The sequence below is a fragment of the Barbatula barbatula genome (assembly GCF_947034865.1).
Source record: "Barbatula barbatula genome assembly, chromosome: 16".
In the NCBI taxonomy this organism is placed as follows: domain Eukaryota; kingdom Metazoa; phylum Chordata; class Actinopteri; order Cypriniformes; family Nemacheilidae; genus Barbatula; species Barbatula barbatula.
The window spans coordinates 18,114,434-18,142,190 of record NC_136779.1 but is presented as its reverse complement, the minus strand read 5'-3'; the positions used below and the strand labels follow the sequence as shown (position 1 = coordinate 18,142,190).

General features: G+C 46.5%; 1 protein-coding gene across 1 annotated transcript; it reads right to left on the bottom strand.

Moving 5' to 3' along the window:
* Nucleotides 1–18,902: 18,902 nt before the first annotated feature.
* On the bottom strand, nucleotides 18,903–27,261 carry LOC306905850 (inactive all-trans-retinol 13,14-reductase). Its single transcript, XM_079476793.1, has 11 exons — nucleotides 26,958–27,261; nucleotides 25,914–26,096; nucleotides 25,459–25,700; nucleotides 24,912–25,107; nucleotides 24,633–24,827; nucleotides 24,392–24,511; nucleotides 23,706–23,841; nucleotides 23,156–23,265; nucleotides 22,784–22,950; nucleotides 21,490–21,649; nucleotides 18,903–21,389 (listed from the first exon to the last, which is right to left on the bottom strand). Exons 1-11 carry the CDS (start codon nucleotides 27,214–27,216, stop codon nucleotides 21,220–21,222), a joined length of 1,938 nt encoding a protein of 645 aa, XP_079332919.1. The 5' UTR covers nucleotides 27,217–27,261; the 3' UTR covers nucleotides 18,903–21,219.
* Nucleotides 27,262–27,757: the final 496 nt, after the last annotated feature.

The following is a 27,757-nucleotide window of genomic DNA, read 5'->3' as shown; positions in this document are numbered from 1 at the left end:
CATACCACATGCTTTTCAAGTTGCTACGAGATACCTAACTTAAAGAGACTCTGCGGATCTCAGAATAACACAAGTTTGTACAAGCATCAGAGTCATTGACAGGTTAATAAAGTTTGATTTGTAGAGCATCTTTTGTGTGTATGACAGCTTGAATCAAACACTGTTTAAGAAAGAGTAGACCAACTGTGACCCTGCATGTGAAAACCCAACTGAAATATTGTGATTTTCTGTTTTCTTTGTAAAATCACGCTAATGTACATTAAAGAAATGTAAAGTCTATTCTGCGAAAATATGACCTTCTTATATTTTATATTGACTTAGTAATGCTCTCATAGTCAAATGTAAGCCATAATGAATTGAACGACTGAAATCAAACTTTGATCCTCATAATTTCATCATTAGATCATCATTGTGGACTTATCTTTATAGTAAGATAATATTCATGTAAATCAGTAGTTAATTTAAAGAAATCAAGAGAAGAGAAGAGAAGAGAAGAGAAGAGAAGAGAAGAGAAGAGAAGAGAAGAGAAGAGAAGAGAAGAGAAGAGAAGAGAAGAGAAGAGAAGAGAAGAGAAGAGAAGACTGTGCTATTGTGCATTTTCAAACAATGAAAAATGCTGGTTAGAAATGCTGGTAACACTTCAGTATAGGGGGCAATTCTCACTATTAACTAGTTGTTATAAGCTTGTTGTTGTTGGCTGTTTATTAGTACTTATAAATCACATATTCTGCATGACCATACTCTACATCCCTAATCCCAATACCTAAACCTGGTTTGTTAATAGCATGAATCGCCCCCTATACTGAAGTGTGACCGAAATACTGCAGCAGAGAAATGACAAACATTTTCATTTGGAAAATAGTGAATCATACGTAAGTACAGGTTAAACACAGCTCAATCATCCTCTCTCCCTTTATAAGCAGTCTTTTCTGCAAATCATTAAATCCTCATTTTCCGGTATATGGGCAGACAGATGTTAATTGTGCCTTCATGTATACAAGATTGGGCAGTTATTATTATAGCTTTGTTTTAACACATTGAAAGTCAATCATATATTCTGCTAAGTGACAAACTGGGGAAACCCTGACTGGACTGGATTTTTATCCTTCACATAAACATGCACATCACATTTTTTGGACCAGGTCAGAACATAAACATTTTTTGGTTTGCCACCCCCACAGAGTACAAGCTTTTGAGCGCCTCCATTACAGCTCAAGGCACTGAAGTACATCCAGAGAAAACACTTCACAGACATACTCACACAGACACACTTCCACTCCCTTCCCACTGGAACAACAGACTGTAGATGGAAGACTCTGCATAGACCGGAAACAAAGACTCAAACACATGAAACCTCCAGTTTCAAGATAAACCCCCACTTACAATAATGGATTTCCCTGTTGAATATAAAAGCTGGAGTAAGTTATTTCTTAGGAGGTTAATGACATGTTTCTTTCCAAGTTCCCCAAAACACACACACACACACGCATTTGGTTAGATGTGAGGAACACAAGGGGGTCCCAGAAATTTTCAAAGAAATAAAATTATGGCAGATAAATAAGGATAAATTATAGGACGTTCTTAAGAATATTCTTAAGTGCAATTCTCAAATATTTTCTTATAAACAAGAATATCTAAGAATAAAAGGGTAGACTTTGTCAATGATCATACTATTAGAGTAATTTGTCCATTTGTTAAACTTTGTTTGTGTAGCACCTCAACACTCACATTCTTATGTAAGCGTGTAATGTGTTAAAGGGCATTAACAAATATATAGCTATACTTATTTAGCCTATATGTTACGAGTCTGTGTTTCATGATTCTGCCGCATCATGTCATGTTTCTCTTGGTCTAGGGGCAGGATCATGACAGAACCTCATGCTTAGTGTGGAGAGAGGCATTTATTGTTGTTAATGCTTGCCATATACTCTCTCTCGTCTTGTCTCTGTTTCTGTCCTCTCGTCTCCTCATTATTGCTCATTATTTATTTCTTGCTCTGCTGTCCCTCTTGATTTGTTCCCTTGTTTAATACCCCTTTGTCTTCTGTCTTTTTCCGGATCATTTTGTGATGTTGTCCTTGTCACCAGCCTTGTCCTGTATTGTCACGTAAGTCTAGCTTAGTTATTTGTAGTCATGTCTAGTGTTGTATTTCGTCTGGTCTAGTTTAGTGTAGTCAGTTTATGTTCCTGTGTACCCTCCCTGTTCCTACCTTGCTGTTCTGTTGTTTTACCCCCTCGTGGATTTTTGATTCATGTTTTGTATTTATATTAAAATCCTTGTTTACCCCTTACCCGCTGTCAGCGCTTGGGTCCTCTGTGCTTGTCAAGTCAAGTCAGCTTTATTTATATAGCGCTTTCTACAATTTTCATTGTTACAAAGCAGCTGTACAAGAAAACATTGACTATAAGTAAAACATAAAAGGTTATGGAAGTCAAAACACAGGTCAAATATCAGACACACAATAAATTCCTATATGCAGTGTTAATTAAATAAGACTATCAAATTCTAGCAGCCCCCCCGGCCAGGCAAACAGTGCAAAACAGTATGCAAACAGTGGCGAGGAACCCAAAACGCCATTGGAGGAGAAAAAAAACCTCAGAGGGAAACCAGGCCTAACCAGGGGATTCCAGTTCCCCTCTGGCAAAAACTGCTGCCTCTGCACAAGCTCGACAGTGCTTGCACAACAAGGCAAAATAAAAAAAACTTAGATTTAAAATTATCATTAATAATCTAATAGCGACTGAAGTTTTGTAGAGTCGCCACGTCCTTCGTCCAGCATTTGTCAGGTCTGGGAATGGATTTCGCCCTGCCCGCTCCGGTAACCTTGGACTGCATCCTGCCCGCTCTGGTAACCTTGGAACAATGAGACAAGACTGGCTGAGAGCAGAGTACTGTTCTGCACTCTTTGATGCAACAAATGCATCAGTTGTTATTGGAAGTGTCCCTGGTTCTGGTTGATCTAACTAGTGCAGCCTAGATCTTTGAAATATATATTATGATAGTGTAGTGTATGCAAGATTAAAAAGATGCGTCTTTAGTCTAGATTTAAACTGACAGAGTGTGTCTGCCTCCCAGACAGTGCAGGGAAGACTGTTCCAAAGTTTAGGCGCTATATAAGAAAAGGATCTGCCGCCTGCACTTGATTTTGAAATTCTAGGTATTACCAACTGACCTGACGCCTGAGAGCGTAGTCCACGTGATGGACTAAAATACGTTGGAAGTTCTCTCAAGTAGTGAGGAGCTAAACCATGCAAGGCTTTATAGGTAATAAGCACGATTTTAAAGTTTATGTGATGCTTTATAGGTAACCAGTGCATCGTTGATAGAACCGGGCTAATATGCTAATACTTTTTTGTGCGCGTAAGAACTCGAGCTGCCGCATTTTGGACCAGTTGGAGTTTTTGTAATAGGCCTGCAGGGCAACCACCTAATAGTGCATTACAGTAATCTAGTCTTGATGTCATAAAGGCATGTATAAGCTTCTCTGCATCTGATGGTGACAGCATATGACGTAGTTTAGATATATTTTTAAGATGGAAAACGTCTCGGTTACGTATGTAACCTCTGTTCCCTGATGGAGGGAACAAGACGTTGTGTCGAAGCCGACAGATGGGGTTCGCCCTTGAGAACCAATCGTCTCTGACTATTTTGAAAAGGCCAATGAAATTGGCGAATGAAATTTGCATGCCGGGCTCCGCCCCCGGATATCCGGGTATAAAAGGGGAGCCGGCGAGCTCATTCATTCACCTTTTGTGCTGAGGAGCCTGAGAGCATCTCGTGACTGCTGCAGCGGACGGCTATTGTCGTGGTATGAAGGACACAACGTCTTGTTCCCTCCATCAGGGAACAGAGGTTACATACGTAACCGAGACGTTCCCTTTCTGTCGGTCTCTCGACGTTGTGTCGAAGCCGACAGATGGGGTTCCTATTGAAAACGCCACGGCACTAGCCGCATCACAATCTCCAGCGAAGCGACGTTGACCAGCCTAGGCGAGTCAGACGTAAGCGCTCTCGCAAAATTGTAACCTTCCAGTAGGTAGACAGGGGGACCCAGAGCTTTTAGAAAAGATGGGTAGCCCCTGCCCTCTGCCAACTCAGACGGCCCCATTGGCGAGAGCCATCCGGTCGCAGGACCACTGGGTAAGCGCTATTCCCTCAAGGGGGAGGTGCGCTACGGAGACCACTTCCCACCTCGGGGGGAAAACAGTGGAGGATCAGCATGGTCTTACCGGTAGGGAAGAACTCATGGGAGGTATGTGCGAGAAGCCGCAAGGTGGATGTCCACCTGGGGAAGGTCATGGGTTCCAGGAGGGGAACAACTCATGACGGAATCTCAGACGGAACCACCCTGCTGGGGGGTTACCACGTCTGGAGCACTGAGGTCGGTTAGAGCCACACGTAGATAACTCAGCTTGTGCCCGCCAAAGGTGGCAGGCTGCTCCGCCCAGCCGTGACGGCATCCACGATCCAGTGCGCCAGTCTCTGTTTGGAGACAGCTCTCCCCTTCTGCTGACCTCCAAAACAAACAAAGAGCTGCTCAGAGCCTCTGAAGCTCTGCGTGCGGTCCACGTAGAGGCGCAAGGCGCGTACTGGACACAACACGGACGGGGTTGGGTCTTCCTCCCCAGTGGGGAGCGCCTGCAAGGTCACCACCTGGTCCCGGAAGGGAGTGGTGGGAACCTTGGGCACGTAGCCGGGCCGAGGTCTCAGGATCACGTGAGAATCACCGGGCCCGAAATTTAGGCACTCTGTGGACACGGAAAATGCTTGCAGATCCCCCACCCTCTTGATGGATGCGAGCGCCATCAGGAGAGCCGTCTTCATCGTGAGGTGAGAAAGATCGGTCTCTCCGAGGGGCTCGAAGGGAGGCCTCTGAAGGCCCGCCAGGACCACATTGAGGTCCCAAGAGGGAACGGAGCGCGGCTGAGGCGGGTTAAGCCTCCTCGCGCCCCAGAGGAACCTGATGATCAGGTCATGCTGCCCTAGAGGCTTTCCAGCAACTGGTTCGTGATGAGCGGCGATAGCGGCTACATACACTTTCAGTGTGGAAGGGGAGAGATTACTCTCCAACCTCTCCTGCAGGAAGGACAGCACGTGCCTGACCGAGCAAATCCGTGGGTCTTCTCTGCGAGAAGAACACCAAGACGAGAAGAGGCGCCACTTAAAGGCGTACAGCCGCCTTGTGGCAGGTGCCCTAGCCTGAGTGATGGTCTCCACCACCGCGGGGGGGTAGACCACTCAGGATCTCCTCGTCCCATCCAGGAGCCAGACGTAGAGGTTCCAGAGGTCTGGTCCCGGGTGCCGCAACATGCCCTTCCCCTGCGAGAGAAGGTCCTTCGTCAGGGGAATTGGCCAGGGGGGAGTTGTCGTCAGAAGCATTAGCTCCGAGAACCAAGTCCGGTTGGGCCAGTACGGCGCAACTAGTACCACTTGATGCTCCTCTTCCCTGACCTTGCACAGAACCTGTGCAATGAGGCTCACTGGGGGGAAGGCGTACTTCCACTTGTCCCGTGGCCAGCTGTGCGCTAAGGCATCCGTGCCGAGGGGGCCCTCGGTCAGGGAGTACCAAAGCGGGCAATGGGTGGTGTCCAGGGAGGCAAACAGGTCCACCTGTGCCCGCCCGAACTGCACCCAAATAAGCTGGACTGCACGGGGGTGGAGTCGCCACTCTCCACGGGGCGTCGACTGACGAGAGAGCGCATCGGCTGTCTGGTTCAGGTCGCCCGGTATGTGAGTGGCATGCAGAGACTTCGTCACCTGCTGACTCCACAGGAAGAGGCGTTGGGCAAGATGCGTTAACTGTCGTGAGCGAATACCCCCCTGGTGGTTGATATACGCTACGGCAGTCGTGCTGTCTGATCAGACCAGTACGTGCTGGCCCTGCACAAGGGACCGTAGTCCCCTCAGTGCCAACAGAACAGCTTACAACTCTAGGCGGTTGATATGCCAACACAGTTGGGACCCCGTCCAGAGACCCGACACTGTGTGCCCTTTGCACATCGCACCCCAACCCCTTAAGAAGGCGTCGGTCGTTCAGTTCAGCACTGACTGTGCGCGCTCTGCAGTGAGCCGCGCCGTCATGGAGACAGAGTCGAGTTCCATACCGAGAAAAAAGGAACTCTGCGCAGGGGAGAGTTGGCTCTTTTCTCGGTTGACCCGTAACCCCAAACGGTCTAGGTGCCGGAGCACCATATCCCTGTGTGTACACAACAGATCTCGCGAGTGCGCCAAGATAAGCCAGTCGTCGAGATAGTTGAGTACCCGCACACCTCTCTCCCTGAGGGGAGTGAGGGCGGCTTCCACGACCTTCGTAAAGGCACGTGGGGACAGGGACAGACCGAATGGGAGGACCCTGTACTGATATACCCGCCCCTCAAAAGCGAACCGTAGGTACGGCCGGTGACGAGGGAGAATCGAGACATGAAAGTACGCGTCCTTCAGGTCGATAGCCACGAACCAATCCTGACGCCTGACGGACGTCAGGATGCGCCTCTGCGTGAGCATCCTGAACGGCAGCTTTTGGAGGTGCTTGTTCAGGGTACGCAGATCTAGAATGGGGCGCAACCCTCCACCCTTCTTGGGGACGATGAAGTACGGGCTGTAGAACCCGCTGGACATCTCGGCCGAGGGGACGGGCTCGATCGCTCCCTTCTCCAGAAGGGTTGCCACCTCCTCCCGCAGCACGGGAGCATCCCTGCCTCTGACCGAGGTAAAGAGGATGCCCCGAAACTTGGGCGGAAGTCTGGCAAAGTGGATCGAGTAGCCGAGACGGATCGTGTTCTCCAGCCACCTTGACGGTCTGGTGAGTGCTAACCAAGCACTCAAAGACTGCGACAGGGGCACTAGAGGTACGATCTGCTTCATCGCCCCTGGGGAGGGCGGTTCGCTGGCTAGCGGTGCCGGCCCCACCTCGTGGGGGGGCTGGCTCCGCTGACTTACCTGCCTGGCGGTAGCGCAGCTCAACGCATCGTCGAGGTGAGAGTGCTGAGGGCTGCGCAATTTTATACTCGGCCTTGCGTGTCGCCACAACGCAACGTTGAGTTGTCGAACACCGTCCTGTGGAGGGTGAGTGCGGCTGAAAGAGGGACCCAGAGAGAGAGACTGCTCTTTTTGTGAGGAAGTGGGCGCTAGGCCCTGAAAAGGGCCTAGCAGATGTTGGGACGGGGCAGGGACCGTCCCTTTCCGACCCGTCAGCGATGGAATGGCTGGGGTCGGGCCCGATCTCGATCTCTCCGGGTCCGGCTCATCAGGAATGCTCCTGCTTCCGGGGGGCCACCTGAGGAGGGGGCGCCGTAGCCGGGGCTGACGACGAAGAAGGCCGGGGCTGCTGGGAGGCAGACGTTCCGCGGGACCTCGACGGCCGAAAGGCGGCCGGGTCGCGGCGGGGCAGGATGTGCTTGATGGCCTCCGTCTGCTTCTGTACTGCCGAGAACTGCTTAGAAAAGTCCTCGACAGTATCACCAAACAGCCCCCCTTGCGCGATGGGAGCATCGAGAAAGCGAACTTTGTCGGCTTCAGGCATCTGCGCAAGGTTCAGCCAGAGGTGTCTCTCGTGGACCATTACCGTGGACATCGTCCGACCAAAAGCTCGCGCTGTCACCTTCGTCGCCCGGAGGGCAAGGTCGGTGGCAGCGCGGAGCTCCTGCATGATCTTTGGGTCGGTCTTACCCTCGTGGAGCTCTTTCAGTGCCTTGGCCTGATGGACCTGCAGGATGGCCATGGCATGAAGAGCTGAGGCAGCTTGTCCAGCAGCGTTATAGGATTTCGACACCAGCGATGCTGAAACCCTACACGGCTTAGACGGGAGTCTAGGTCGAGACCTCCAGGTGGCCGCCGTCTGCGGGCACAGGTGCACCGCGACTGCACGTTCAGCCTGGGGGACATCGACATAGCCCCTAGCTGCCCCACCATCGAGGGAAGAGAGGGCGACAGAGTCAGCTCGACGGGAACGAGCCGAAAAGGGGGCGTTCCAGGTCTTGCTGATCTCCTCATGCACCTCGGAGAAAAAAGGTACAGGGGGTGTGCGCGGCTTGGAGCCGTGCTCGGACCCGATGTACCAATTATCCAGCCGCGAGCGCTGGGGCGTGGGCGGTGCGGTGCACTGCAGCCCGATGCTCGCGGCGGCCCGATAGAGCATGGCGGACATCTCGACGTCTGCCTTTTCCTGAACTCTATCTCCGGACGGAGACGGCTCGAAGGAATCGTCAGGGTCGGATGCCAGAAGGTCGCCCTCCAATGCTGCGAGGGACATCTCATCGTCGTCACGCATCGAGCCCGATTGCGTGACGGAGGAGCAAGACGGTATGGAACCGCCTCCCTGGGAACGGTCAGACAAGCGAGACGGGGCGTGAACGGTCCGCGAGCCATCGGCTGACGGATTTACGGTCACGGAAATCCCCATGCCACCCAAGCTGCTCGCCGCCGCTGACGGCGGGGCCGCGGCCACCGTGGTCGTAGAGCGGGAAGTAGACGAGGTGGTGGCCGGCTCTCGAAAGAGCGCAGCCACCCGTGACCGCAACGTCTGTATAGCCATCCGCCCGCAGTGCGGGCAGGATGACTCCACGAAGGCTGCCTCAGCGTGTTGGACCCCCAAACACCTGACGCAAGCATCGTGTCCGTCCCCCTACTCAATGAGGGAACCGCAACCACGAGAGCAGCGGGACATGCCACGCTGAGAAATTTGCTCTTTTAGGAAATATCTCTTTCAGAAAACACCTCTGGAACTGCTGAAACGCCGGGGGGCTGATCGCTGGAAGGGTCAATCCGCTGCACCACGTCAAGAATTCAGCTCTAGTAGTCATTCGATGCGAAGGCTCCGAAGAACAAAAGGTGAATGAATGAGCTCGCCGGCTCCCGTTTTATACCCGGATATCCGGGGGCGGAGCCCGGCATGCAAATTTCATTCGCCAATTTCATTGGCCTTTTCAAAATAGTCAGAGACGATTGGTTCTCAAGGGCGAACCCCATCTGTCGGCTTCGACACAACGTCGAGAGACCGACAGAAAGGGAACGCAATTTTACAGGTGTTGGCGACCTGGTTCTCAAATGACAGAGTACTATCGAATATAAAGCCAAGATTCTTAGCTGAAGATGAGGGTTTTATGGAAGATCCATCAATAGTCCCTGCAACACATACCTGACACCGTGTCAGTAAACATTTTGCAATGTATGTAAAAGCATTCTCGATTTTCTAATAATAAAGGCTAAAAATCGGTAAATTAAGTCAGTTAGACCTGATCAACATTATATCAATATAAAATTTGAGATAATGTAAAAAAACTCATACCTTTTCTGATTTCAAATAAACCATTAGGGTATTTTAATTTAGGTTTAAGATTACATTTACAACAATAAAGCCGTTCTCATTTACATATTTCCTTATGATGCAACATCTTCTAATAAATCACTTTAAAAATTGGCAATTTTGGCTATATTCTTTCACACAGTCTCTGTCTAGGAAACCATTGGCATATTAACCGACGAAACGAGTTCATTTTCCAACTGAATGAAAGCTATAGGTTTATCGGAAAGTCGCTAGATTTTAACAAAACTTTCCTGAACAAAAGCTTCTAAAGGGCTTGTAAAAGTTGCTAAATAAAGAGACCGACAGTACGCTAGAAACACTGTTTTGTGAGGTCTACATCTACAGTCTCCCTGAGTTCCGAGACTGATCAATCTGAGAGAACAGAGGTCTCATGTCCAACTTCAAGTGCCTTTACAGGTTAGATGTAGGAATATCTGAAATCCCAGTTGTCTGGAATGCATCATATGCGCTCCATCCCTGTATTGGGATGTAAATTACCACTAATCACCCATGAAATGACGCTTTGACTCAGAGTGGCAAAGTACAAGAAAAAGTGAAGGTACGCTAAAGATTAAAATAGAGAAGTGCCGGTACCTTGTACCAGTGTGTACCGGCCCACTTCAAACACTTTTCAGTGATCAACAAAAAAAATAACAAAGACGGATTTTTCTACTTTTATTAAAACTGCAGAATGTCTGTCCCCAGGCGAAGGAGAAAAAACCCTGTCTAGGATTAACCCACAGAAGGCTGGGGGTCCTGACAACATCCCTGACTGTGTACTGAAAAACGTCTCGGTTACGTATGTAAGCTCTGTTCCCTGATGGAGGGAACGAGACGTTGTGTCGAACCAACAGATGGGGTTTGCCCCTGAGAACCTATCATCTTCTGACTATTTTGAAAAGGCCAATGAAATTGGCGAATGAAATTTGCATGCCGGGCTCCGCCCCCGGTTATCCGGGTATAATAGGGGAGCCGGCGTGCTCATTCATTCACCTTTTGTGCTGAGGAGCCTGAGAGCATCTCACGATCGCTACAGCGGACGGCTAGTGTTGTGGCATGAGGGACACAACGGCTCGTTCCCTTCATCGGGGAATAGAGGTTACATACGTAACCGAGACGTTCCCTTTCTGTCGGTCTCTCGACGTTGTGTCGAACCGACAGATGGGGTTCCTATTGAAAACGCCACAGCACTAAGCCGCGTCACAATCTCTAGCAAAGCGACGTTGACCGGCCTGGGCGAGCCACACGTGAGCGCTATCGCGAAATTTGTAACCTTCCAGTGGGCAGGCAGGGGCTCCCAGAGCTTTTGGCAAAGATGAGTAGCCCCTGCCCTCGGCCACCACAGACGGAGGCCTTGTTCTCTAAACGAGATGCCGTCCGGTACCGAAGGGCTGCTGGGTAAGCGCTGTTCCCTCAATGTGGACGTGCGCTACGGAGACCACTTCCCACCATAGGGGGGAATACAGTGGAGACACCAACATGGTCTCACCAAATAGGGGAGAACTCATGGGAGGTATGTGCGGAATGCCGCAAGGTGGATGTCCACCTGGGGGAGGTCATGGGTTGCCACGCGGGGAACCACCTCATGACGACATCTCAGACGGAACCACCCTAGTGGGGGGTTACTACGTGTGGGGCACTAGGTCCGGTTAGAGCTATATGTAATAACTCAGCTTGATGCCCGCCGCCCTGAGTGCTTATTGATGGATGGACGGACTGCCTATTCTTCACCCTTGGGGAAAGAAGGGAGGCAGCCCATAGCGCACTGATCCACCTAAGAAGGGGAATGGCGCTATGCGCAGGCGTACGCCCTACGACCGCTGGTCTCACCTGTTGGCAAGACTCGAGCTGCCGGTTCCCCACGGAGGTTGCAAGCCTCTGCGAGGTATACCGTAGCCCAACCTGCAACTCTACAGATGTCTGCCAGAGAGGCGCACTGAGCCGATGCCCACGAGGAGGCCACACCCCGAGCGGAGTGTACCGTCACTCAAATGGGCACGGGCTAGGATCGGCACGCCGTAGTGACGGCGTGTGCGATCCAGCGCGACAACTCTCCTCGGAGACAGCACTCCCGTTGCTGACCTCCATAACAGACAAGAGCTGCTCAGGGCCTTGAAGCCCTCCGTGTGGTTCGAGTAGAGGCGCCATGCGCTTACTGGACACCCCACGTACAGGTTGGGTCTTTCTCCCGGTGTGGGAGCGCTTGCAACTTTGGGCACGTAAGTCGGCCGGGGTCTCGTACCCCAGCACGTTCCTGAGCGAGCAATTCCGCGGGTCTTCTCCTCGAGAAGAGCACCAGGACGAGAAGGGCCGCCACTTTAAAGGCATCCAGCCTTGTGGGCATGGCCCTTGCCTGAGTGATAGTCTCCACCACTGTGGGGGTAGATCATCCAGGAACTCCTCGTCCCATCCAGGAGCCAGACCCAAAGGTCCGGCTCGAATGCCACAACGTGCCCATCCCCTGCGAGTAGGCCCTTCGCCAGGGGATTTGTCCAGGGGGAGTTGTCATCAGGAGTATTAGCTCCGAGGACCGAGTGTAGTTGGGCCCGTAAGGCGCAACTAGCAGCACTTGATACTCCCTTCCCAGACCTTGTACAGGACCTGCGCAATGAGGCTCACTGGGGGGAAGCGTACTTCCGCTTGTCCCGCGGACAGCTGCGCGCCAGGGCCTCCGTGTCGAGGGGGGGCCTCGTCCAGGGAGTGCCCAGCGGTACTGGGTGGTGTTCAGGGAGGCAACAGGTCCCCCTGTGCCCGTCAAACCACACCCAAGCCGGCCCGCAGGGGTGGAGTCGTCACTTCCCACGAGGTGTCAACTGACGAGAGAGCGCTTGGCTGTCTGGTTCAGGACACCCGGTTGGCGTGTGACATGCAGGGGCTTTGCCACCTGCTGTCTCCACGGGAGGAGGCGTTTGGGCGAGTTGCGATGACTGCAGCGAGCGAATGCCACCCTGAGGTTTAGTACGCTACGCTGGTCGTGCTGTCGGGGCCAGTATGCTGGCTCTGCACGAGAGGCCGGAGCCTCATCAGTGCAAGCAGGACAGCTAGCAACTTGAGGGCGGAGATATGCCAACGCAGCCGGGGGCCCGTCCAGCGACCCGACACTGCACGCCCGTTGCACACCGCACCCGCACCCCGTAGGGAGGCGTCTGTCGTTACCACGACCGGCCTCAAGACCTGCCCGGGGTTAGGATGCGACGGCAGCAGGCGTAATGACGATACGCCTACTGCCAGTGCGCCACGCTCTCCAGGGAACTCATCTCTGTAGTCAGTGCTGTCGCGGTCCCATGTGCGTCAACCCGAGGGGGACAGGTGGACACCATGCCCAGGAGCCTCTGAAACTGATTTCAGGGGACCGCTGGCTGCTGCCTGAAAGCCCCCTTCGGCGCGCTTCCGTCTAGCTGACTCTATCGCCCTCTCTTCCCTCGGGGCGGGGAGAAGGCTAGGGACTATGTCAATGCACCCTGGGTGGAGCATGCAGTCGTGGGTATCCGCAGACGGCGGCCACCTGGGGAGCTTGACCTAGACTCACCGTCCAGGGCATGTAAGGTCTCGACATCTCTGGTGTTGAGGCTGGCAGTGCCGTGGGCCAAGCTGCCACCACTCTTACGCCATGGCCATCCTGCAGGCCAGGGCGCTAAAGAGAGCCCCATGGGGTAAGACCGACCCAAGTAGTGCCGCCGCCGACTGGCCCTCCGGGGACCACGGTGGCAGCGCAGGCTGAGTCGGACGATGTCCTCATCAGTGGCCCGGAAAGACGCCTCGGACTCAATCTTGCGCAGGTGGGCGATGTCGAGAAAGGCCACTTTCCCGACTCCCCTCTCGCAAGGTCGGCTGATTGGTGGCGCTGTCAAGGACTGCTCCAGCAGTCTTTTTACAGTGTAGAAATAGACCGGCCTGCTGTGACCCGGCCGCTTTTCGGCTGTCGAGGTCTCGCACGTGGTCTGCCCCCCAGCAGCCCCGGCCTTCTCCAGCGTCGACTCCGGTTCTGGTGCCCCGCAGGTGGCCCCCCGGAGGAAGACGTCGAGAGAAGGACCACCTAGAGAGATTGAACCATCGGGCCCGACCCAGCCTTGGTCGCTGGGTGGTCGGACTGGGGCGGTCCCTGCCGCGTCCCAACACCTTCTGGGCCCCTCCGGGGGCCTAGTGCCCGCCCTCTCACAAGGAGAGGTCTCTCTCTGGATCCCACTTGCAGCCGCTCTCACCCTCTGAAAGATGGTGTTCGGCAACTCGACGTTGCATCGTGGCGGTACGCAATGGCGAGTATAAAGCAGCCCTCAGCACTCTCGCTTCGACGGTGCGTCGAGCTGCGCCATCGCCTGGCAGGTGATTTAGCTGAGCTGTTCCCCCCGGGTGAGACCAGCACTGCTAGTCATTGAACCAACCCCCGCGGTTTGATGAAGCAGATCGAAGCCCCCCCTGTGAGGTCCCTGGTTGCTTGGTTAGCATTTCAAACCATCACGGTGGCTGGGAGTGTGGTCCGTCTCGGCATTCGATCCAGTTCGCCAGACTTCCGCCGGACTTCGGGCATCCTCTTACCTCAGCAGAGGCAGGGATGTTCCCGTGCTCCAGGCCGGGGCTGCCACCCCTCTGGCGAAGGCGATCGAACCGTCCCCTCGGCCGAGATGTCCAGTGGCTTCTACAGCTGCACTTCATCATCCCCAAAACCAGGGGTCGCTGCATACCTTGAGCAGCACCTTGCAAGGGTGCCGTTCAGGAGGCGCAGAAGCGCGTCCTGGTGTCTGTCAGACGCCAGGAGAGGTTTATGACAACCAACCGCATACTCTCATGTCGTGTTTCCCACGGCACTGTCGAGGGGCTGGCATGTCAGTAACGGGTCAGCCGGGAAAAAGAGCAGCTCTCCCTGGCGCAGAGCTCCCCTTTTCCTGGTAGAGAACTCAACACTGTCTCCATGACGGCGTGCTCACTCTCGAGCACACACAGTCAGTGCTGAGCTGCTTGAACTTTCAGGCAGCAGCCAGCGGTCCCCTGAAATCAGTTTCTGCCTCCCCGCCCCGAGGGAAGAGAGGGCGATAGAGTCAGCTAGACGGAAGCGCACCGAAGGGGGCGTTCCAGGTCTTACTGAACTCCTTATGCAGCTCGGTAAAACTTGGCACTTGAGCCGGGCACGGCTTGGAGTCGCGCCCGGACCCAATGTGCGAAGTACCCAGCCGCGAGCGCCAGGGCTGCGGTGCACCGCAATCCGACACTCACAGCGGTCCGAGCGAGCATGGCTGACATCTTGACGTCTGCTCTCACCTGTGCTCGACCTCCCGAGGGAGGGAGCTTCAGGGAATTGCCAGAGTCTGATGCCAGCAGGTCGCGCTCCGATGTTGCAAGAGACACCTCATCTCCACGGCTCGTGTCCGAGCGCGTGGCTGAGGAATAAGATGGCTTAGGACCATCCTTGGGGAACTGCTAAACAAGCGAGACGGGGCGCGAGCGGTCCGCGAGCCGGCCGGCTGACGGATTAACGCTCACGATAATCCCCACATCACCCTCGCTGCTCGCTGCTGCTGACGGCAGGGCCGTAGCCGCTGTGGTCACAGAACGGGAAGCAAACGAGGTGGTGGCTTGATCTTCACAGAACATAGCCACCGTGACGCAACGTCTGAATAGCCATCCGCCCGTGCGGGCTGGACGAATCCACGAGGCTGCCATAGTGGTCGGACCCCCGAACACCTGCGGCAACCACCGTGTCCGTCCCCGTCCTCGATGAGTGCACTGCACCCAAGAGATCAGCGGGCAATGCCACGCTGAGGAAATTGCTCTTTTAGAAAAACACCTCTGGAACTGCCAGGACGCCCAGGGGAATCTCCGCTGCATCGCGTCGTAGAATTCGGCAATTCGAAGAATGTCATCAGATGCGAAGGCTCCGAAGAACAAAAGGTGAATGAATGAGCACGCCGGCTCCCCTTTTATAACAAATAGTCAGAAGATGATAGGTTCTCAGGGGCGAACCCCATCTGTCGGTTCGACACAACGTCGAGAGACCGACAGAAAGGGAACTGTGCTGCAAAGGTGACAGATTTCCTAACAGATATCTTCAGCACCATTCTGAGCAAGGCAGTCATTCCCATGTATATTAAATCAACCACCATTATTCCAGTACTGAAGAAGTCACCTGTAACCAGCCTAAATGACTAGTGTCTCATAGCACTGACCCCAATCATGATGAAATGTTTTGAGAGGTTAATCATGTAACACATAAAGTCTAGCCACCCAAACACGCTAGGTTCATGCCAGTTTGCGTATCACTCTACAGACAATGCTGTCTCCTCCACCCTCCACTGGCTCTTACTCACCTTGAACAGAAAATTTCTTGTGTAAGAATGCTGTTTATCAAATTCAAATAAATAATCGCTCAACAACTCATCAACAAACTAAAACTGCTAGGGCTCAACACTTCCCTCTGTAACTGGATACTGAACTTTTTAACTGGAATGACCTCAGTCGGTCACTTTTTGTGATGTGTTATTGTGTTTGTGTGGCCGGCAGTTGAACGTGCGGGAGGGCCTCCGAAGGGCGATTGGGGTATGTGGCTAGCAGGACTGTTTTTCTTTACAGTGAATTAGATATATCAAAATAAATCTCATCCATCATCACATCAATAACATCAGCCATTGTACGTGTAATACATCATAGCATCATTTTCTATGGACGACGAGAAATGACTTAATAAAGTGTATAAATAAAGTGCATGGATAAAGAAATTAATAAATACAGACATGCATGCAGAAATTAAGCGATAAAGGTAAAAACATTTAATTTTATGTGCAGTCATACCAACTCCAAGCTGCTCAGAACAGGATTCGAACTGCCGATTAGTCAATCTACGAACGAGAGACTCGACCCTCAAGTGCGTTCTGCCGCTATTTTGCTTTTTTTGGTGCCGTTGCCATGGTGAATCGTCAGATTGGATCACCATTGATCATGGCTTGTCTTAGTTGTGGTGCTCCCACTTAACTCAAGGTAAGTATACCCAGAGTTGATAGAACTAACTAAAATCAGCTGTTCTGAAACCAAAAAACTCAACTCAGAGTTCACATTTTTGCTTGGTGTTGGTTAACCTCCTTACTGAAACAGGCCCCTGTAATTTATGTGATTTGTTATTGTGTGTTGTTATATAGGTCTACATCTACAGTCTCCCTGAGGTCCGAGGCTGATCAATCTGAGAGAACAGAGGTCCCATGTCCAACTTCAAGTGCCCTTCCAGGTTAGATGTAGGAATATCTGAAATCCCAGTTGTCTGGAATGCATCATATGCGCTCCATCCCTGTATTGGGATGTAATTACTACTAATCACCCATGAAATGACGCTTTGACTCAGAGTGGCAAAGTACAAGAAAAAGTGAAGGTACGCTAAAGATTAAAATAGAGAAGTGCCGGTACCTTGTACCGGTGTGTACCGGCCCACTTCAAACACTTTTCAGTGATCAACAAAAAAAATAACAAAGACGGATTTTTCTACTTTTATTAAAACTGCAGAATGTCTGTCCCCAGGCGAAGGAGAAAAAACCCTGTCTAGGACTAACCCACGGAAGGCTGGGGGTCCTGACAACATCCCTGGCTGTGTACTGAAAAACTGTGCTGCAAAGCTGACAGATGTCCTAACAGATATCTTTGCTTTTTTTGGTGCCGTTGCCATGGTGAATCGTCAGATTGGATCACCATTGATCATGGCTTGTCTTAGTTGTGGTGCTCCCACTTAACTCAAGGTAAGTATACCCAGAGTTGATAGAACTAACTTAAATCAGCTGTTCTGAAACCAAAAACTCAACTCAGAGTTCACATTTTTGCTTGGTGTTGGTTAACCTCCTTACTGAAACAGGCCCCTGGAATTTACGTGATTTGTTATTGTGTTTGTGTGCATTTTAAGTTTGTTTTATTGTTTGTTTTTGTTATATTAAAAGTTGGTTTTACGTTCGCCAGTTCACGCCTCCTTCCTTCCTTCCTTTAATTGAACCACGTTAAACATCTCAAGCACCACAATGCTGAGCACAGGAGCCCCACAAGGTTGTGTGCTCAACCCACTACTCTTGTTCACTGCTGACCCATGACTGCACTGGCAAGTTCAATTCCAAACACATCATCAAAAATGCAGATGACAAAACGTTTTAGTCCTCATCAGCAACAATGATGAAACATCCTACAGAGAGGAAGTGGCACAGCTGGCTGCATGGTTTGGCGCAAACAACCTGTTTCTCAAAGTGGAGTAGAAAAAGAGATTGTCTCTGTTATCCCTCACTGACCATTGACAGCTCGACTGTGAAGAGAGTGAGTAGCACCATATTCCAGGGAGTGGAATATCATTTGTGTGATTTGATGACTTGCCCAATAAAAGCGCAAACATGCGAGACATACCAACAACCACTATGGCGGGGGAAAAAGACTGCAAGAAGAGAGCCGCTATACAAAATGTCGCTATACAAGACGTGGGCTATTGTTAACAATCAAATAACTATTACAACAAGCATGCTGCATTTTCATTTCTGGGTCAGTATAAATCAGTGTCTGGCTGTGCCTCAGACATCCACCCCTTGAGTTCCACCAGGCTCCTCCTTCCCCCCTGTTTCCCTGTCGTCCTCACTCCCTCTGGTGTTGCCTGATTCCGTCTCCACCTCGTTCCCTTAAGCTTTTCCTTCTTCTTCTGGACCATCTATGTATGTCACTGTGAAAAACAATGGTTTTAACTTTGTCCAGCTCTGCCTCCATCTCACCACCAAGTGAACTCACCATCAAGTTTTGCTTGTTAGATGCAATTTTGAGAGGTTTACTGTGAAATTACACAAAATGATTAAATGTTTTTACCACTGTAAAAAAGCGCCTTTATTTTTGTATCTTTTTCATAGGACTGACAACACATACAATAATGTTTATCACTTTCAGCAGTGTTTTATGAAATTTGGAGGGGTTTCCTGGAATATGACACCAACATTTAATATTTACACCACTGTATGTGGATATGTTGTGCAGTTAAAATTGGGTGTGCCAAATTCATGCGGAAATCCAAAAAATGGCCCAGAATCTGATGGCTCTTCCTTTTTTTGTTCCTCTTCATGGCGCACAAACCTGAGTTCTGAACTCTTTCCCTTTCCAATGACTCCTTCTCTAACTCCGTGCTTTATTTGCTTGCAAAACAAAACTTACCCGGGGCAATATATTCAACAGCTGAAATGGAGGAGAGATCACTGCCAAAAAATTCCAGAGTTGTGAGTCAGCCGTAAGAGAAGCAAGGCCCATGATGTGGGACAAGGGTAGGTCTGGAGATTCTGTATGACGGTTTAACTATATGGTGAATGAAAATAAGGATGCTAAGAGTGGAAAAGGAGCCTAATATTTTAACAGATTGCACATAGTTTGCTATGTTTCATCCCAGTTCAAAGCTCTCTGGCTGTAATGTTAAAATCTGTATTTTTTCCTCCACTATGACACAGACATGGAAAAGATGTGCCAGCAACGTATGTGCCACAAGCACCACCACCCCCCCTCCTCTCTCTCTCTCTCTCTCTCTCTCTCTCCCTCACACACACGTATTCATTAATACTGTTCATTAAAAATAGTAAGGCAGCAAAATAAGGAAACTATTAAAGACAGCTGTGAATGATAATCTCTATTTTATTTAAAAAAGTAGTCCACAAGCATTTCCTGTTAAAAGTGATTTAAAAATCTATTATTTGAGATTAAACAGAGAGGAAATCTAAGATTTTATCAAAGATCAGCACTTTTTTCACATCATATTTTGCAGCATGTATGCAGTTAAAACTGTGTTTCCACCCTTCCCTTTTCACTCTCCTTACAGATCTTTTCCCCTTCTCTCTCTTTCTCTCCTCTTTCTCTCTTGCTCTCTAAACATCCCACTCAGATTAAAACCAGCTGGATGTTCTGGCTACCACACTGTAGAAACAATCTGAGACACCCTTTTAAGCCACGCCCACGGGACGGGCTACACAGGGAAGGGCGGAGACACTAAACACCCTGAGACCATCATCTTTAATTAACTGTGTTTAGCCAATTACAATGCTCAGATAGTTCAAATGGGGATGGAGACAATTGTAACCAGCTGTATGTTTTTTATTCTTATATGCTTCTTGGTTTCTTCAATTGCATTGTTCCAGAATCTTCGTCAGTTGATGAAAGATTCAGGAATCAAGATTCAGAACTTCTTTTTGTGAGCGGCATCCACGCTGGCTTTAACCTATCAACATTTTACTGAGCTCAAAACACGGAGAACATAGTTTTAATAATGGAATTCCCGAAGTAAAAATGTGATTACAGATATTTAAATAAGTGGGTTGATTTTCAAGTTAAAATACACAATGCATTCAAAATGTCTTAGTAAACTGTGCCTGACATGAGCGTCATTAGTATTAGTCATGACCGCAAAAATGTACTGCATATTTAAAATATACAGAAACTCCAGCCAGGTTAGGGACCTTGAAGGATCGCCAAGAGACGTCACATTTTCACATTTTCACAGCTGCAACGTCTGGTGAAAGGCCCGTAACATATATCAGAATGTCATGACTAGCCAATCAAAATCGATCATTCAAAAGTCTAAATTTTATTCATATGAGATTGTTCGCCATTGACATTCAGATCTTCCACAGTAGAGCACACTTTCCTTTTAAATGCTTAACACAAACAAAACAGGTTACCAAAACCACTAAATAAAACCAAGCAAAACGCACACCTCTTACCCGGCATGATGTAACTTTTTCATGCCGAAAGGGCCCCCTAGTGGTCGAGAGCATTTCCGTTGTGTTGTGACTCGATTCCGTTGTGTGTCGTTTTGCTGTCCATTAGTGGGCCACTGTAGGGTTTCCAAGCAGTAATGTGGTATTTGGTCAATTGAATTTCACAGGTCAAGCATAACGTTTCTTTCCCACCATTTTTCACTGACTAGGATGAAAATCCGATCTACAGTAATACAGTAGTAAAACAATTTGAACTTCAACTGAAAGTCATATTTTGAAAGTTAGATTTTGTTTTGCATATTAAGGTACAACGAAAACCTGCCTAAACATTGAAAACATATAATTTGTTGTTACCTTTTTATATTTTGTAAGCCTTTCCATTTCATTTCTATTTCACAGCCTGAAGACATACCAATTTAAACCGCAGAAACAGAAAGCCAGAACTTGGTCATAGACTAGCACTTCACACAATGAAGTCATTCATATCCAACCCTCTTCCCAAATCCACTCATCCATCGGGGGCCATGTTATACCAACCAATCTGTAAAGGAATCCTACGGGAAATGTCCACTTAAATCAGGAAGTCTGGGGTTACCCACAATTCGTTTGATTCCTGCTCGTACACAAACATCGATGAGGCTCAAACATGGGTCAGAACAACATACAGGTAGGAGGTCTGTTTGAAAACGGTTTAACAGGTCTAGCAATGTAAAGTTGAGGTATCTTTGAGTGATGATTGATATTTTATTGACTTACTGTTTAAAAATGTAACTGCAGTTACATTTTAAGCTTTTATTTGAGATAATTTCATTTGGGTTCAAGAAAATAAAAAAGTAAAATGTAAATAGCTCAAATAAGAACAATACCTAAAATGATTTTCTTAACACGTTGTAATGGACTGTGACCTTTTTATTGTGGTATTAGTTTTCATTTAATGTGAATCTATTTTCTTGGATGTTTTACTAATTTAAAGTATTAGATAGTTAAAAAAATTTAGAAAAATACAAAATAAATGCCATATGACATAACATAAAAAGACAGTTTACTTCATTGCCTAATTTAGTCATAAATAGACAACCAATTAAAAGGTTAATCGTTCATAATTTGAACAATTCATCTCCTTCAGTTTTTATAAAAAATACTTATTTTTGATTCAGTGCATAAAATTTGAAAATCCAATAAGTAGTTCTTCCTCCAAGCTGCAGAAGCAGCACGGTTTCATTACTGCACCTTTGGTTTTGCCAGTCTGGCCATTTCCTTAGCCTTCTTCCTCTTCAGTTTTTTCTTGAGCAGAAAGAGGTCAATGTATATTATTTGATTTAGCACTGCAGAGGCACAAAGCAGTCCACCGTGCATTGCACCTATAATACCACAGCTAAACACATCCTGACCTGCAAAGAAAAGTTACATGAACTTTATAATTTATATTTATTTATATAATAAACCTCCTCTCTGTGAAACGTACTCAAATATAACAGTAAGAGACCATACCTGAAATGTAAAGGTTTTTAACAGGGGTATCACAACGATTTTTAGCAATAGTCTCTGCATGGAAGCGTTCCAAATTGTGATCAGCTGAGTATATGGCCCCCCGTGTAGAGCCAAGATAGTGAGTACTTGACAGAGGACTGGCTGCCTCTTGATACACAAGCTAAACAAGAGGGAGATTGTGAGACAGAAAGATAGAGAAACAGACAGAAAGTGTAAGAAACGTATACAAATTGCTGGTTTATTTTTATCCCAACATTGGGTCAAAAAAGGACCCAAAAATGGTTGATATTTGACCCAAAAACATTAGTTAAAACAACCCAGCATATGTTAATTTACACATTGTTTGTTGCTTCAATGAATTTGATGTAAACCTGTTGTGTTTTTAAGTGTAGGCTATTTGTACAGTGAACGATTGGGTTTCTCGCTTTTTGACCCAAAGTATTATTAAATAAACCTTTCACCCAAACACAAAGAATTCTTCATTTTAACTACCTGCAAGTAATCCCATATATGACTTTTTTCTCCAGCTCTCTTTTTTTTATCTTGTGACTTTCTAAAAAGTGTCACCTGACATATAGTCACAATACATGCAAGAACGAATGAGATTTCAACGCTTATCAAAACGTCCATTTGTTTAAAAAAAATAGTATGTGTTCAGTTGAAAAGCAAGTTGTAATCAGTAAAAAAACTAATATTTTGTTGTTTTTTTTACAGTTAGTAATATATAAAAATAAAATGTTAAGAAAAAGTGCAATTTATGGAATGTTCCTTGGGGTTTTTTGTACAGATTTTTCATGTCTTTTTTAAAATCTGGTTAAAAATCATAACATTTATTTTACGGTTTATCTAAAAATTTCAGTTTTTTACAGGATTTATAATTACAATAATACAGAAAGAGACTGCAAACGTAGACGAAATGTCGTTTTTATAGTGTACATCTCGGATGGCATGAGAAAATAAGAAGAATCAGGCATGAGATATCTTTAACATTTAGTTTTTTTCTCCTCGACATTATGAAGAGACTCATGAGAAAAATCCCTTACTGTAAGTGTTTACTTAAGAGTTTTATAAGACCCCTAGAATGACTATTTATCGTATTCAGATTTGCTCAAGTTCAAAAATGTACCCCGACTGAGTGATGAGAATAGTTTCATTTGTCAACTTAGCAATTTCAGGTGAAATATCTGAGATTCAGAAATGAAGCGACTCAATGAAATTTCCTTAGCCTTAAAAGAACAACCTCTGAACAATAAGAAACATTCTTACAGACAGAACAAATTCTGAAGTGTATTACCTTCTCTCTGAGTTTTGGGAAGTGTTTACAGGTCCAGTCAAAGAGGTAGTTGGCAAATCTCATTTTATAGGTAAAATAATCATCCCCTCTTTTCCTCACTGTTGTGTCTTTCCACTCTTCAAACCATTCATAGTTCACCATGGTCAGGATGGTCATTGATGTCTTGCCTGGAAGATGAAGAGCACACTCATGTTTATGCAATGTTTTGGTCAAGCAACATTCTCAGAGCTGATTTAGATCATGACCTGCATTCTATAAATGTGTCACTGACTATGGCATTTGACTGTTTAACTGTTTTGTCTGGTCAACAGAAAGTTTGTAACATCGGCTCTAGTTGGCCTTAAACTTCAAATGACTAGCATGATGCGTAACCTGGGTGTCTGATCTGTGATGTGGGGTCTTTGGCAGAGGGAAAAGTGATTAACATCATTGGTATGTTTTCTGGTGCCTCGTCTTTGTCCATACTGTAGAACTCCTCCATCCTACAGATGAAAAAATGCATCTTATGAAAAACATTTTTTCATATTGTGTCTGTTCACAATACAAGGTGGAATTACAGTCCTTTCTGAAAACAACATGTGAGTGGAGCAATGTAAGGATTGGGAATGTTTTTTTCCCACAGGCAGGAAGAGCAAAACTCTTGTCCAGACACAAGTATGGCAGCAAGCCCAGAGGTGTAACTTTGACCTGGAATTAATGATTTAGGCGACAGCTCTGCCCTGTGTTTGATTCATGTAACTGCAAGTGATTATACTGTACACACACTGTTTCCATCTGCATTTTTTTCTGCTTACATCTTATTACAATGTTATTTGTTATTGTAACAAATAAGTTAAATTCTTCATAACATATAGTTTGGGATCCTGCATTTATGAGAAAGAGTGCCATGGTTGCTGGGCAAAATCATTTGTTTGATACTAACATGGCATCCATGTCATTGGATTTGAAAAGCCACAGATTGGTGGATGTGATGCCCAGCTCTTCTGAGGTTGCATCAAACCCTGAGAATAGAAGGAATGCTGCTTTCCCAGGCTTTATAGTCACACGATTTTGAATCTCTGAAAGATGGAAAAAGCAAAAATGTGTATTTAGTTTGTGCTAGCTCAGTAAAAGCAAACCTTTGTGTACAGATTTTGTTTTAAAGGTGTAAATTAGAGTAAAGTTTGATTTTTTTTATGTTAAAATACGTTCCTTATACGCCGATACAATAAGGTAGGTTTGTAAAAAAGTTGATAAAAACTCTTCAGAAGGCTAGGGCTCACATCTGAAATAACACATTTACTGAGAATGTACGGATGCTTTCGGGCAAATCAACGTTGTATTCGTGGATAAAACCTAAAATATCAATGGGTTACCATGACATTCATTTTATTCGTTTATGTGAAACAAAATGTACATGTCAGTAAATGTGCAGTCTAATTTCTCAATTTGACCTTTTTACCACATTTCAAAAATATATATTTTTAAATGAAACAATAACATTACAAATTTTTACAGCAAGGACCCTAAAAATCAATCATTAATTTATATGACAAATGCACGTTTAAGCCAGAAACAGAAAGTAAACAGCCAATAATGTTAAAAGCGTTTCATTTAGAGTATGTTCACCTGGCTTGGCTTGTATCTCTGGAGGTAAGAGCTTCTGAAAGGTGGTATGGATTCCACAGTTTGAGATAACAACAGGAGCCCGCACCTCCACATCCACACCACCTTTCCTGACTGTTACACCTGTCAAACCACAACATTTATAGATACATAACTGTTAAAAAAACATTAATTTAGTTTAAAATTAAAATAGACTTTTAGATTTTTAGCTAGCTTTACGGGTAATTTTGGTTGTTGTACTTACCATATGCTCCCTTCTCATCAACCAAAATACGAGTGACCGGGGCACGGACCAGCACGTTTCCCCCGTATTTCTGTATGACCTTAGTGATGTGGAATGGGATCTCACTGGCGCCCCCTTTGGGGTAGTATGCACCACGCTTATAGTGATGGAGGAGCAGAGCATTGATCACACCGCTAGAATCTTTTGGAGGAACGCCTGGAACAAGGATTTTCTCAATAAACTTTTTCACAAAAATGACTGGAGGCACTATAAACACACAGTATGAACGGAAGGATTTACCATAGAAGAAATAGCAGAAGATCAAGTGCAAATCCTTGTTGCTTGTCAGTCTATTGTTCATTTCTGTGGCACTTGTGCTTGAGAGACGAAAGATAGATGAGCAGAGGTAGGCAATGCCGGACTTGATTAGAAACAGGGCCAACCACTTTGGAATCAGCTTTAGGAGTGCCAGCAATGGAGTTCTCCTGGCTGTGATCTGTGGACACAGAAACAATGAGATATTTCCTTTAGGCCTTTCACTGGAATACAGTCAGCAGCATGATATGACATCTTTGGCCATCCATTGAATTCACATGCTTTTTTCTGTGCCACGCAATATTATAGCTGTGTTTTTACGAGAGTTAGAAGAAAGAAGAATTTTGTGACATTTCTGTTGTGCTTGTTTTACCACATTAAGTGGTCACGTCAAACTTGTTGTTGTTAACTCAATTTTAGGATATAGATATACAGATATATCTTTCCCCCACCCGAAACCATCTTTATGGTGAAACAGTCAGGGTAAGTTTCTAAAAATGAACTCTTGAATGTCTTGTTGTGGATGCTCTACCTTCATGATCTTAAAAAACTCCTCAACGGCTTTGACATCCTCAGGAAACTGCTTCTTCAGGTGCTGTTCCATCTCAGTCTTGCCTGTGTAGATGCTGTAGTCTCTCTGTTCCTCACCGGTGCCAATCACAAGATTGTCGAAACGCTTATCTATCTCTACAAACTCCAGCTGACCCTCTGTGATCTGGTCCATGGCGACCTTAAACAGACTGTTCTCATGCAGCTGTCCAATGTAGTGAAGCCCTGTTGACATGCAGTGGAAATGTCTGATGGGCTGATACATTTTCACAATCGGATCCTATTTTTTCGTTTTAGCCACTTGTTAATTTCGTTTAATTTCATTTTCTGTATGTCTCATATTAACTGTAATTGCATTATATATTGGCCTTTTAATGGCCACAGTGCTTTTTTAAAACAGTGTCAGCCACTATCATTTGTATAGAGATGAATACATACCAGCATCAAACTCAAAACCTTGCTTGGTGAAAGTGTGGCAGCACCCTCCTGCTACATCGTGTTGCTCTAACACCAGGACTCTCTTCCCTACTTTGGCCATCGTGGCTGCGGCTGTCATTCCTCCAATGCCACTTCCTATTACAATGGCATCCAAATTATCCGGAATCTTCTCTTTGTTAAACCCTATACATAAGTAAAAGGTAATTTTAGAGTAAACCAGGGTCACTGTCATACTGGAACAGAATTGGGGACCTCAATATGACAAACATAATTGAACTCATGATGTAAGTGATGAAGATGAATTGCCCTTTTCCGATCTGGGTTAGTTTCCGTGCAGTGTTTAGTGCTGAGAGATGACAAGTGTAGCTGACAAGAAGAGTTTTATGATAATGAATTGCTGATAAGGAGTTTTCATGGCCTTTACCAAATACTCCCACATGCAGGATTATCTTTGTGGGCCAGTTACCACTGAAGTCTTATCGCAATTGTCTAATCAAATTAAGATATGACATAGCCATTGACATTAATTATTTTACAACAACATTTATAACACATACTAATTATCTTAACTTAAGAAATCTATATGTATTGACGTGTTCTGTTTCATAGGAAGCCGCACACCGTATGTTATCTAATGACTAATACCTTTCTCAAGGTATGAATAACATACTGGGTAGTGTCTTAACACATATTGTTAGAAGTTGTTCATGTAAAACAATGTTCATGTTTTTACTGCATATCACCCCTATGTGATACAAAAATGTTCATAAAAAAATACGTAACATGATGTGAAGTAAAGTACAAAGAGTTTTAGTAGAACATGTGGATATTTGTAAATTCATTGTGATAATCAAAATTGTGTTTGAAATAATTGTCATTACATGGCAAACCTTAGTAAAACATCATATGTAAAGATCACCCAACCATTAAAAAATGCAGTAAACTGATACTTTGGTTTAAACACACTGCAGATTAGCCAAAGAAGCTTAAACCAGTCATTCTCAGGTCAATCTACAGTCAAAGAAGCATTTCCATGCCATTCACCTTGTTTTAACACTTTGTCTCTCTTCTTCTGGTCCATCTCATAAGGTCCTGGTGGTCTTACTGATTCCAGTGTAAATGGGCTTGGTCTTCCAAACAAGTACCAGTATGATCCAGCAGCCATAATTACAAAGTTCACCAAGAATATCAGCAACCACATAGTTGACTCAGTGCAAAAGAGTGATGTAGAAAATGTAAAAACATGCACGTGGGCAATCAGATCAAATGAACAATGTTTTCTTCCAAAAAGTGTAGAGTTCATACAATGAGATGTGCATGCAGTGCTTTTCTGATGAGAGTTCTTTTTATATGTAAGAAAGGACCAAAGGTCTCAGATTGCAGATATGAGCTTTGTATTATGCGCAACAATAAAGTGCTGTGATAAGGATCAGTGAAGGTCTATAACTTTGGTGTAATTGCTGTATTTGAGGTATTTCAACATTGAAAATTGGAACTCAAATACTGTCTAATATCTAGAAAAAAAAGGAAAATATCAGAAAGCTGGGATTCTTTCCAACATCTCATACAGAAAAATAAAAGGTCTAATATTAAGAAATTAATGTCACGGCCCACAATGCAATTGCTGCATACCAGTTCGCCTACTTATACGATGCCCTTAAAGTCTGTAATGTTTTTGTTATATACATTTTAGTGCGTTGTAAAACTGGTTCCGAAACGGAAATGGCCGTTGTTGCCTAGATGTCACTGTGATCCTTTACTGTCACCAACATCAAAACACAGCTCTTCCTAAGTAGTATCCATTTATTATTTTGTACATTTACGCATTTGGCAGACGCTTTTAT

Excerpts from the sequence above, each read along its gene's own strand:
- LOC306905850 (XM_079476793.1), bottom strand. The coding sequence starts at position 27,216 with ATGAACTCTACACTTTTTGGAAGAAAACATTGTTCATTTGATCTGATT. Across the intron at positions 24,512-24,632 it reads TGATGAGAAGGGAGCATATG|GTGTAACAGTCAGGAAAGGT; the intron begins GTAAGTACAACA and ends GTGGTTTGACAG. Across the intron at positions 21,650-22,783 it reads TCCCAAAACTCAGAGAGAAG|CTTGTGTATCAAGAGGCAGC; the intron begins GTAATACACTTC and ends CCTCTTGTTTAG.